This window comes from Spodoptera frugiperda, chromosome 22, assembly GCF_023101765.2.
Source record: "Spodoptera frugiperda isolate SF20-4 chromosome 22, AGI-APGP_CSIRO_Sfru_2.0, whole genome shotgun sequence".
Classification (NCBI taxonomy): Eukaryota; Metazoa; Arthropoda; class Insecta; order Lepidoptera; family Noctuidae; genus Spodoptera; species Spodoptera frugiperda.
The window spans coordinates 6,894,096-6,906,439 of record NC_064233.1 but is presented as its reverse complement, the minus strand read 5'-3'; the positions used below and the strand labels follow the sequence as shown (position 1 = coordinate 6,906,439).

Genomic DNA, 12,344 nt, shown 5'->3' with positions numbered 1-12,344 from the left:
ATTGAATACGCACAGTTCTGCCAACATTGCAACATTTAATGTCAACGTCAAATCTCATCAGCTGTCAAAAGCTGACAGCAGGGACGATTGATTTTTGTCGCAGTATTCGTGTTTTCATTAAATTGTAATTGCATAGGTGCATTTCAGTGGAAGTTTCGCTGGTCTCCATGGACGTATAGTAGTCCAGAAGCTGTTGGAACCTTTATATCAGTGCCCACGACTACTAGGCAGGTAATAAATTGGTTTGTCCTTGGGTTTGAGGCAGGTGATCCTAGATTTTCATGTCTTATCACATTATTATGCTAACAAAACATCTTCGCGGTACATTTATGTGCTGTTTATGCTATTACCTAACGTTCTTTTGTAGTATACGCTTTGTCACATGATTCTGGCCATTAATAATCTCATTTAGATGTCATTTTGAAATGGAATTTTTATTGTTTATTTTTATCCTTATTTTATAGATTATTGTTGTTAATTTTATAGACGTAGAGTCTGCTAGAATAATATTCTAGTAATATACTATATTTACTCTAATTCAATGTTTCTTACTTATAATTTTGTGTGAAAATCTGTAATTTAGTACTTACTTGTCTGCCACAAATGAATTAGCTTTCTCCCAACAGTAATACACATTATTTCTTATAAGAATATTGTGGTCCGAAGTCCTAAGTTCCATTTTTGGGCCTATAATGTACCCAGAATACTGAATATATCAATATTAAGTGTATTATTACACAACCAGTTATAATAGTCAGCAATTAACACTACAACTCAAATTTGACTATGATATTATCAAGTGTATATGAATTCTAATTATTCTTTAAATGGAATTCTAGATAAAATGTGTTCCAATAGGACTGCTATAAATGGTCTAATTGTGACATCATGTTTCATAATTGTGTATTTCCTAATTAAATAAATGTGTCAAAATGATCTTCTAATGCCTAGTTCCACCCCTATTTGTTTTAAAGTTATTAAACAATTCATTACTGTAGTGTGATGCTTTCTGACCACCTCTTTTCGAAAAATATGTGTTATGTTATTATGTAATGTGCAACATAATTATTTCATTGTAAAATTGTAGAGAAACTATCTATCTTGTCATTCATTAGTCCAAAAACTGAACCTGCTACATGTATTTTTTTTTTATATGATGAAAACCAAAATGAAGATTCATATGGAGAAAAACATGCTAGAAAAACAAATTAATTATTAGCGCTGTTATCGGCTTACTCACTGTAAATGTTTGACGAGGAACACAACCAGATTTCAAGCTATATCTAGACGCTACATATTCATGGCAGCAATCCGCGACACACAATGCATCAATCATCACGCTGCTACTAGTATCTGAATGAACTGTCAATACTAATATATTGTAATCATTAGCTTATCACACATTTAACACTCACTTGAGACAAGCAAGCTATTAAGATCTGATAACTAATTAAAATTGTGTTTGTGATCATTTGAATTTATTGGTGTTAGATATATTTAGTTATTAGGTCCTGTTTCACAAAATCTGAATAGCTACTATGTATCATATAACTTTGAATTAAGAATGAAATTTATGCCCCTATCTGTAACATAATTTTATTCATCACTTATATGCAGGTGGTGAAACAGGCACTCAATGTTTTAAAATTGTACTTTTATAAGTAATTATAGGAACCAACTTCTTATTTTTTATTTATAAAAACCAATTAGACCAGTATTGTCTGCCATCCCATAGCATGTTTTTTTTTAGATCTGTACCATTTAGAAATGCAAAAAATATCTTGATACTCATAAGTAAATTTCAATACCAATACAAATAGCAAGCTTGCAGCTACTTGACCTACGATAGCTAATCTTTTTATCTAATCTTATCTTTTACTCATATGTAGTAGTAAATAAACTTATAGTAGCTCTAGTCGTTCTTTTTCTATATAAAGTTTGTTAGTGCTTTTCCACTGTTTTGGCATTGTATATTCTAAAACTAGCTGTAGCTGTAGCTGTTACTGTAGCTATTACTGTATAGCTGTTACTGTAGCTGTTACTGTTGCTATGGCCGTTACTGTAGCTGTTGCTATGGCTCTAGTTGTTACTGTAGCCGTTGCTGTGGCTGTATCTGTTACTGTAGCTGTTGCTGTAGCAGTTGCTATGGCCGTTACTGTAGCTGTTACTGTAGCCGTTGCTGTAGCTGCTGCTGTAACTGTAGCTGTAGCTGTTGGTAGCTGTTAGGTAGCTAGTTACTGTAGCTGTTATTGTAGCTTTTACTTAGACTAGAAATTAATGCAAACTGTCATAAATGTATGCTGCGCATCAAGCTTTCACTGTAGCTGTTATAAAGCCTTGACAAATAGGTTACAAATCTGTTAATGTCAATATTCATGTAGCATTACTGTAGCTGTTGCTAAAATATAACATTCGTTATATCATTATTTGGTTGGTTGGGGTTTATCTTCAATTTTAACACAACAAGAATAACGTTGAAAATTAATCAAAAACGTGTTTATAATGCTCATTAACACATTTTCAAATCTAACACAAAGCCGTAAGATTCAAAATCCTGTACAGCAATAATAATATTTCTTTCTCTCTCTTACAGTCATGCCGGGTACAAATCTAATAGTTCCTGTGGTGTTATGGGGGAAACACGCCCCGACCCATTGCGTCTCATCAGTCTACCTCTCCAGAGACCAGAAGACACTGGTCACTGGATGCTACGACGGTCAGATATGTATCTGGCAGGTGGACCCTGACAGTTTAAAGATGACCCCTCGATGTTTGCTGGTGGGACACACCGCGCCGGTCACTTGTTTGTCTAGAGCTTCTATTATTCAGGTAATCGGCTAGTTTCCTACTAGTCAAATTCTGTACTTTTTTCGAAACGTCATAAACGATAGCTGTTCTGTGAATTTTGTATGAAATAGTGCGTAATGACGTCATAAGTTTTTGACGTCAAATTTTGCAGACTTATTTGGAATAGAAATTTAGCTAGAACAACTCGAAAATGTGCAAATTGCACATCAAATTTATGAATGAGAGTGTGATTATTTTTGAATATTTTATTGTATTGAAAAGTTGTAATAATTTATTTTTGACCGAGGTTAGCATTGGCTACTTATAGGTTGTTGATGTAAGGATACCAAAAGAGGATGCCAGAGTCCCTAAGAAATCTGGTCCCACTTTCCAATAGCTATGTGTGTTACATCATTGGATAGGTAATTTTGTACTGAATAAAAGTTACTATGTCGCCAAGTTCCAAATCCTAGTCAGTTCAGAGTTATTCTTCATTAAACATGGTGGTTTCTTCAGTAGCCAAGTAATGCTAATTTTGTGTCATAATTGCATTTGTGAACTTTCTACGGATGTACCGATTCTAGGAAGAGTCTGTCTACATGAATCGTCGTATGTATCGGCTTACCAACATGTCTGTTTGATGAGGTAACTCGACTAGTTTCAAGCCATACGCGGCGAACGCCCCGTAGCTAACAAAGCGGGTTATATTTATGAATTGTATGGATTGTGTGGAAAATGATACGAAAGATAAAACAAAAAAGGGAACCGAAATTTTGTCGTTTTGTGATTGTGATAAAAATAAAACTAATGAGTATACAAAAAAAGTTTATTTGGGAAAGTTGTTTGTAATCATGAGTACAATTACCTGTTGAAATATCGTTCACTAATTACTAGTCACCCTATATGCCTAAAAACTTCTCGATCTTATTAAACGTAAAACAAAATCGTACTAAGGTCTGATTTCCAATTTATAACGGTAGCTTCATATTTAGAAGATTTGATAAATTAACTAATTATTTTCTCTACCTTTTATACCAATTTTATTGTGATGTCTTTTTTGACGTTTTACCTTGCCTTTTATTTAAATTTTATTTTTATAATTATAGTTTTTGTGTATTGGTAATGTAATTGGTTTGTTAAACCGTGTTAACAATTAATAATAATAAATAAATAACAGTTTTATATTATGTTTTCAGGACAATAACTTCATAGTATCATCATCGGAAGCTGGTGAGATGTGTACCTGGGACCTGGTGGACGGCAAGTGTAGGGAGAGTGTCAAATTGTCGCAGATACATACTAATATACAGGTTGGTTTGCATTTTTATATATAGCTGAATATCATATCCAAATTTAGCTAGCGTTGTGGTGGCCCAGAGGTTTAAGACGCCCGCTTCTCATGCATGAGAGTGCGGGTTCGAAACCTACCAATGGCAATAGTACCAATGTAACTTTTTCTGAGTTATATGTAGGTACTTTCTAAGATTATTTAGACACCACTGATAAACGGTGAAGGAAAACATCGTGAGGAAACCCGGACTTATAATTTCTAATTATAAGTTTGAAATCGCCAACCCGCATTGAGTAGGGTTTGGTGAGGTGATTAATGCTCAAACCTTCTCTGTATAAGAAGAGGCATTTGGTTAGCATATGTACTGGGTTTTTAATAAAATATTTTATCGACTGAAAAGTCAGAGCTAAGTAAATATTCTAATAATTCGCATTATGTTATTTCCAGGCCTACCACATGTGTAACAGTGAAGATCTGCGCCTATTCTGCAATGGTTACTACGCAGAGATCTTGATCATGGATCCTTTTTCGTTGGAGATCTTATTCTCACTCAGCTCTAAGATGAATCCTGACTGGATATCTGCTTTACATGTGAGTAAAGTATTATTTTTAAACAAAGATCTTAAAGGTAGCAAAAGGTGTTCAGGCCGCTTCCAACCGACTTATCTGGAAATCATTGGGGAAGGCCTATTTAAGGTAGTGGATGTCGTATGGAAGATGATGAATTAAAATTAAGTTGCACCGACATATGATTCGACGTCGTTTGCTCCTTTTATTAAAAAATAAATACTTTTTTTTTGAGGAGCATACAAATAATGACTTTTTTTTAGGCTCGATTTAAGTCTTTGACTGCCAATAGAAAACTGTTGAAGGCAAATCCTCCGCTAGCGTCGGTCACCGGTGACCACCACAGCGTTCAATATGTTAATAATTTCTCCCGCCTTGTGTGAGACGAGAAGGAGTGTCAGACTAAAAGCTACTCCGTTTCTAATCCTGCTCTTCGAGCCTGAGCCACGGTGACCCGTCAAGTCTTCCGTGGCAACCTATTGGGGAACAGTCCTACTGGGCTCTGTGTTGCTCTGATGACGTCCAAAATAATGTACATTTATCCAATTATATAATATTTATTTGTCTTGTATTGCAGGTACTCCGTCCATCTTCAAGGAAAGACGATGTAGTTTTAGCTATATCTATTACTGGGACCGTTAAGGTAAGCATTTTATTATGGTATAAGCCGGTAAACGAGCAGACGGATCACCTGATGGTAAGCAATCGCCGCCGCCCATGAACACCCGAAACACTAGAAGCGTTACAAGTGCGTTACCGGCCTTTTGGGGGTTAGGAATTTAAGGGTTGTTGAGGAATTGGGAAGGGAGTAAGTGGGCCTCCGGTAACCTCACTCACACAACGAAACACACAATGGACACCCAAAACACTAGAAGCGTTATAAGTGCGTTGGTGGCCTTTTGGGATTAAAAACTTAACGGTTGTAGGGGGATGGGGGTTGGGAAGATTGGCAAGGGCGGGGGTAATTGAGCCTCCGGTAACCTCACACACACAACGGCACCGTTGTTTCACGTCGGGTTTCTGTGAGGCTGTGGTATCAATCCGGTTTGAGCCACATTCGTGCCGAAGCATGGTTCTCCCACAACTTGCATTTACTTTATTACATGTTTATTGTTTATTATTCCACAGGTATGGTCCCTCCTAGGCCACGAGAATAAGCAGTCTGAGCCTATTTACGAGAACGAGTCGAAACAAATCCGTTGTTTGAACGCATTGTCGCTGAACTGCTGCGCGTACAATCAACGGACGGTGCTTATTGTATGCGCTAAGTATTGTCAGATATACGATGCTGGTGAGTAAAATAATTAATTAATATTTAATTTAATACTCATATTTGAGACAAAACTATTTTCTAACGTGAGACATACTAAATTAACTAAACATCACGGTTTAACGTACGCGTAGCCACGTGCGTACGTATACGTGCGTAGTACGCATCGCACGCAACGGATTTTAGTTTGTCTTGTATAGAAACTCATACAACTGCGTCCATTGATCCGCATCGTACAGACCGTCATCGGGAATGCGATGCGTACCGATATAGTGGACGCAGTCTGAAAAATTAATCCGTTTGATGCGATCCGTCCGATGCGTGCGATGCGGATCTTTGGACGCTTACTTTTATTCAAGTCCATTGATTCGGCTGAGCGACATCGACGCGTCCGCGCACGCTGCTCATGGTGAAGAGTCCATCTGTGATTTGAAACTTTGATTTTTAGTTAATTTAGCATTATTTAAGTAAAAAAATATAATATTTTTTTTAATGAAAATCATATTTTTTTACTATAACTTCGGGCCAATCAGGTAACTGTTTGACGAGGAACTCGACTAGTTTCAAGTAATGCTAGAGGCTCATATTCATGAGCAGCATTCCGCGGTAATTGCCGTGTTGTGTGTCGCAATAACATAATTATACATAATAATTTTTCATTATTACCTTGCTACCAACTAAACAATATTTAACAACCCTATTACAGGTGACTTCTCAGTCCTATGCTCGATCCAAGCGCCATCTGGCGAGCGTTGGATGTCGGGCGACTTTCTAGCGCCAGATCGAGTGCTAGTGTATTCTACTGAAGGAAAGGGATATCTTTACAAGCTGCCGGCCAAGTAAGTGTGCTAGTTTTGTGTACATTGTAGTGTTTAAAATTGGTGTAGGCTAACTTTAATGTAGGTATCTATCGCGAGAATACTGAAACGCTACTCAATATTAAGTTATTTTTGAGTATTTAAATAAAATGAAATGAATTTTTATTTAATTGCAATAATTGTACAAACATACAAGATCATATACACATGACAGCCAGAAAAAAAAGAACAATTTGTGGATCATACAATTCATACAAATAATTATTCAAATAAATTAAAGAATATGAATATTCTTGAGAGAATCTTAAAATTGAGTGACGTTTGAGTATATTACTATAAGTCTTTTAATCTTGTGGCTAATAACGTGTAATTGACTAGTAAATGACTGATTTTGTCTTATTGACTTTGACTTAATGGAGTTTGACTTATTGACTTTGAATTTTGGGCGTTTGACTTATTGACTTTGACTTATGAGCGTTTGACTCATTGATTTTGATATATGGACTTTAACATAATTGATTTTGACTAATTGGTGTTTGACTGATTGACTTTGACTGATTGATTTTGACTTACTGACTTTGACTTATTGACTTTGATTTATGGACTTTGACTTATCAACTTTGAATGATTGATTTCGACTCATTGACTTTGACCGATTGACTTTCCAGTTTGGCTAGGATGCTAAATTCAGGTTATTTTCAACAAAATAGTGTTAATAAAGCTAGCCATTGCGATGTTTCGATAAGAATAAAATAAAAATAAGATTTTTATTTAAATCCAATCGTTCGATGTTGTTATGTATTAGGGAAGTTAATAAATTAATTAAAATTGTGTATATTATTGAATACAAAGCTTGAATAATGTCATATTTAATATTGTAACTTATTTGGTTTTATTTTTATAATAACTATCGTGAGACATACTTAATTAACTAAAAATCACGGTTTACTCACGTATATTAGAAAAGCTCTACTAGTTTCGAGTCACAGAGGGACTCTTCATCATGAGCAGCGTGCGCAGACGCGGCGACGTCGCGTAGCTTATCTAGTTTTGGTGAAGTCTTCAGTATTTTCTTTGAATTTTGATTCTTGACGAAAAGTACAATTAAGTAACACCCGTTAAGTACTTGACAAATTTGACAAATTACGCTCTTACTTCTGCGGACTACCTAGCGGGTTTACCGGGGCTCCGGCTCGAAAAGCAGGAGTAGGAACGGGGTGGTTTTTAGTCAGTAAGAGTCTGACACTCCCTCTCGCCTCGCCCAAGGCGGGAGAAGTCATTGGAAGATTTTACCTTTTCAAAAAAGGTACATAGCGACTATCTAGGTATTGGGAAACAGGCCCTTAATGAAATAAGACCATTAAGTTCAATATCAAATATGACATATCTCCAACGAGTCTGCTATTCAATAATACACCTTATTCGCATAACTGTTTAGTTTGAATTGGCATGTCATTGGTTCAACGTAATCGAAAATCATCATTAGTTCTCATACGAGCACCGATGCCTATGTTATATAGTTATTTATTTGTGTGTGTTGAGTTTTTTTTTTATTGACAATGGAGTATTTTTACAAGATTATAAGAAAAATGTTCGAGTATTTCATTTAAGAAACGAGTTATTGAGTTTTTTCTCTGTCTTTTGGAATGTTTTTGGTAATTCACTGAGTCTGGAAATGTGCCTAGTATATGGTAATAGGACCGCCCCCTATTACATATGGGCAAGTGTGAGAGAGTCATGCATTAGCACGAATGGGCTGGTTCGACCGAAGTGATACCACGGCCTCACAGAAAACCGACGTGAAACAACGCTTGCGCTGTGTTTCGTTGTATGAGTGAGGTTAGCAAAAGCCCAAAATATTTTTTTATTTAAAAGAGAGCCGCTTTCAATTTTCTTTACCCCCTCTATTTTTAAGTCAAGTAACATCCCTATAACCTTCTGCAATATCTGAAAAGCCATAAAAAATTTCAGCCAAACGTAAGATTAATCGCGCACAAACATAGTTGCAGGTCAAACAGAGAACCCCTTTTTTATTTCGATTACCAATAATTTTACTTGAACCCAGAATTAAACTCAAAAACTTTACTTTAATTTTTAAATCCAAAAACATTGTTAATGAAAAAACTCAACACGAAAATTACCGTCCGTTAATATAAAAACAAAAATTCAATTAAAAATTAAATAGCTTTAACCCTAAGCTATGATAAAAGCTATAATATACAGCATGGAGATCACTCATATGACTTAAATGAAACTACAAGTATTACTCGTCCACAGAAGCATAATACAACTAAATATTTCAACGAAAACCGAAAATTTAAAAAATTGAAATTTTCAAACAAAATAAATAATGAAATTAATCAAGTATGTATTAAATTCTGTGTGAACAGCTCCATGTACCTTGACCACAGAAGAGCAGTAATGTTGTAGTCTAGGAATGTTACAGACACATGTCTGTGGCGCGGCTGTTATAATGCCGTATTTGTAAAGTGTTTAAATTAGCTCAAAGAGAATAATGCACTTTTTGCTATCCTACTGGGCCTATTTCGCTCATTTTTCGTATGTTGTCAGCCAAGATGATAACAAATATGTGGTTTGAATTAAGTCATAAGAGGTCTCCTCATACGTGATAATATTACTATATGAAAATATAAAATATTTCTTTTATAGCAAACTGCGAGGGCGGGCTATCATTAGGTCAGCACTTGTTTGTCTTTAATTAAAATTTGTATGTAGATAGTTAATTTGCTAGCACATGTCCGCTTCGTATGTATTTGTACTGTGTAGTGGTATTTTTTTATATTTTTTTCGTGTATTTTGTTGAGTAAAAGATGTTTTTTTGTACCCCTATTAGATAAAAAGATAGGTATTTGAGTTAAGTAAGATTTATAGCCGTACTCAGAGTTATTTAATGATAATATAATACTAAAACTTTAATGGTCTTCTTTTACGTTTTATTTTCTATCGTTGCGCTAACCAATTGCGCAAAATACAGCGCAAATGAATGTCTAAGAAGTCCTATTATTTTGACTAAATTTAGATATGTATGTCGTTTTGTTTGAGCTTTAGAGACCTTTATTTGTTAAACTTTTTAGAAACGTAATTACCAGTAGGGTGTTTTCAATGCCTTGGATAAATTAATATTAATTTTTACGAGTTTAAAAAACCCTTCCAGTATCGTTTGTTATGTTGTCTAGAAACCGTGCACTTGATATGTATACCCCCTTTTTGTTACACCGTGTATACCTAAAATTAAGTCAGAATGATTAACAGTTAAAATCTGTAATGAATCTTATTTTATTTTACCAATTATCTAATTTTAGTTTTTTTGGAGAAATGTTAACCAAACCCTGTAGTGTCAGTATAGTATATAGAGTTACCTACCATATTTTTATTTCGATGTTTTGTTATATAGTTAGATTAAGTGTTACTTTAGATAGTATTTGTAATTATTTTGCTAATGCACTGTCATGATAATCATCGTTTTATTTTTTATTATTATTTTAATTTTGTATTTTAAATGCGTAGTGTTTTGTTGTATGTATGATGTGTGCTGTACCTCTGCCATGAGTTTGAAGCAATTGAAGCAATAGTATCTATTGATAGTCGCTAGCGACGACGTAAAATAGGGATGATAACTGGGTCAAAAATAAATAATTACAACTTTTAAATACAATGAAATATTCAAAAATAATCATACTCTCATTCATAAACTTGATGAACTACGATTTTTTTCTAGCTAAATTTCTAGAAATAAGTCTGCTATTTGATGTCATAATAGAGTATTTCATACAAAGTCCATAGAAAATATCGTTTTTGACGTTTCGAAAAAAGTATTGAATTTGACTAGTAGGAAACATGCCTATTGTAGGGCAAATTTTAGTTCCATAGGTAACCGGTAGCGGCGTTGTAAATTTGAAATACAAAAAATTTACGTCGTCAATAGCGACTATCGACAAATACTATTGCTTCAAACTCATGGTAGAGGTAATGGTGGTTGTGGATGTATGAAATACAGTGTTTTATAATCTGTGGTTTAGTTGTAATCTTTGGTTAAGTGACCTGATCATTGATGATATAAATTGAACAGTATTTTTTGTCGCCTCCTTTTTAATTGCTTCAAGATTTCCTTTAAGAGAAATATAGAGTGATTTCTTTACTAAAAATAGCCAATGAAACATATCACATTAAAACTTATGGTTTGTAGCTAAGGGAGTATCCATAAACTACGTTAGGGGTTTTTTTTAATTTTTGTCCCCCTCCCCCTTTGTGATGTGCCCTGAGATTTTATGTATAGAGGTATGAGAGGTTGTGGCGGGCTTGTCCCATCACAACAGGCATTTGACCAAAGTTTACAACTAACCCATAAATTACATAACACTCTGTATGAATGAAGCTTATTCTTATAATTTCAAAGTATATAAAAATAAATGTAATGTTATATAAAAATGCATCTGTTGAATGAATAAACCATGTAATCTATTTTATAATGGAATGATTACATCGACGGTTAAAAGGAAATAGGGTATAAGCGACATTTTGGTCAAAAATGAGTTTATTATGCTATCCTACGTAAAATTTTCCGCTCTTTCGAATGCGCTTACTCTCATGGCTCTACGATGACATTTTTGGCGTTTATACCCCAGCAAAAAAAAACATTTTCCTAGTATTCTTTCGACGACCGACGAGTTTAAACGGCTCTCCTGAACATTTTATTTTTTGTCGCTTATACCCTATTTCCTTTTAACCGTCGATATATGATTGTTTGTGTGTTTGTATGTATGTTTGTAATAATTTTTGTGTTATTTTTGTAGCTCAGTACCAGATCACAAGGGATTCCATGGTCCTACTGTGGACCATGATAGTCCGGTTCTATTCGGGATTCTGGCTCATCCTGATAACAAGGTAATTTAGTTCTTTAGCTATGTGTAAATTAAAGTTAAAATTGATTGGTATGTTGAAAAGTATTCCTGTCTTTTTCTCGCTTGTAGTTTTTTTATGGTATAAGCCGGTAAACGGACAGACGAATCACCTAATGGTAAGCAATCGCCGCCGCCTATGGACATTTGAAACACCAGAGGCGTTACAAGTACGTTGCTGGCTGTTTCGAGTTAGGAATTTAAAGATTATCGGGGATTGGGAAGATTAGGAAGGGGGTAATTGAGCCTCCGGTAACCTCACTCACACAACGAAACACAAGACAAGCGTTGTTTCACGTCGGTTTTCTGTGAGGCCGTGGTATCACTCCGGTCGAGCCGGTCCATTCGTGCCGAAGCATCTCTCTCCCACACTTATTATCTATCTCTCACATTATAGATAACCATCTAATATTTTCTAATATTAAAATGAATAATTTATTAAAGAATAAAGAAAGAAGAGAATAAACAATTAAATTGTATGAAAATAATAACAATAATGTCAACTTCACTTCATCCCCAGCTCCTATCCTGTCCCCCGGCGATGCGGTTCGTGATAACGTCAGTGGGGGGTAAGCAGAGACGCCTGTTGCTGCGAGGGGACTCCGCCGGTGTGGTCTCCGTGTGGAACGTGGATGATGCAGCCGTGCCCACTCCTAACCAGATGTCTTGTGAGTAGATTGGAGTTTTGTGTG

The 12,344-nt window shown here is 35.2% G+C and overlaps 1 protein-coding gene across 9 annotated transcripts in view; it reads left to right on the top strand.

Annotated features, from left to right (window-relative positions):
• Positions 1-52: 52 nt before the first annotated feature.
• The window catches only part of LOC118279672 (WD repeat-containing protein 7), a 111,843-nt gene continuing 99,551 nt past the window's right edge, over positions 53-12,344 (top strand). For 7 of the 9 annotated variants that reach the window (XM_050702608.1, XM_050702603.1, XM_050702604.1 and 4 more), the window contains exons 1-10: positions 53-231; positions 2,594-2,829; positions 3,984-4,097; positions 4,526-4,669; positions 5,223-5,288; positions 5,774-5,936; positions 6,622-6,754; positions 9,404-9,430; positions 11,548-11,638; positions 12,173-12,320. In XM_050702608.1, the coding sequence (XP_050558565.1) occupies positions 2,596-2,829; positions 3,984-4,097; positions 4,526-4,669; positions 5,223-5,288; positions 5,774-5,936; positions 6,622-6,754; positions 9,404-9,430; positions 11,548-11,638; positions 12,173-12,320 (1,120 nt within the window). In that variant the 5' untranslated portion in view covers positions 53-231; positions 2,594-2,595. The remainder of the gene's footprint in view (positions 232-2,593; positions 2,830-3,983; positions 4,098-4,525; positions 4,670-5,222; positions 5,289-5,773; positions 5,937-6,621; positions 6,755-9,403; positions 9,431-11,547; positions 11,639-12,172; positions 12,321-12,344) is intronic. The other 2 variants (XM_050702601.1, XM_050702605.1) reach the window with 2 other exon arrangements.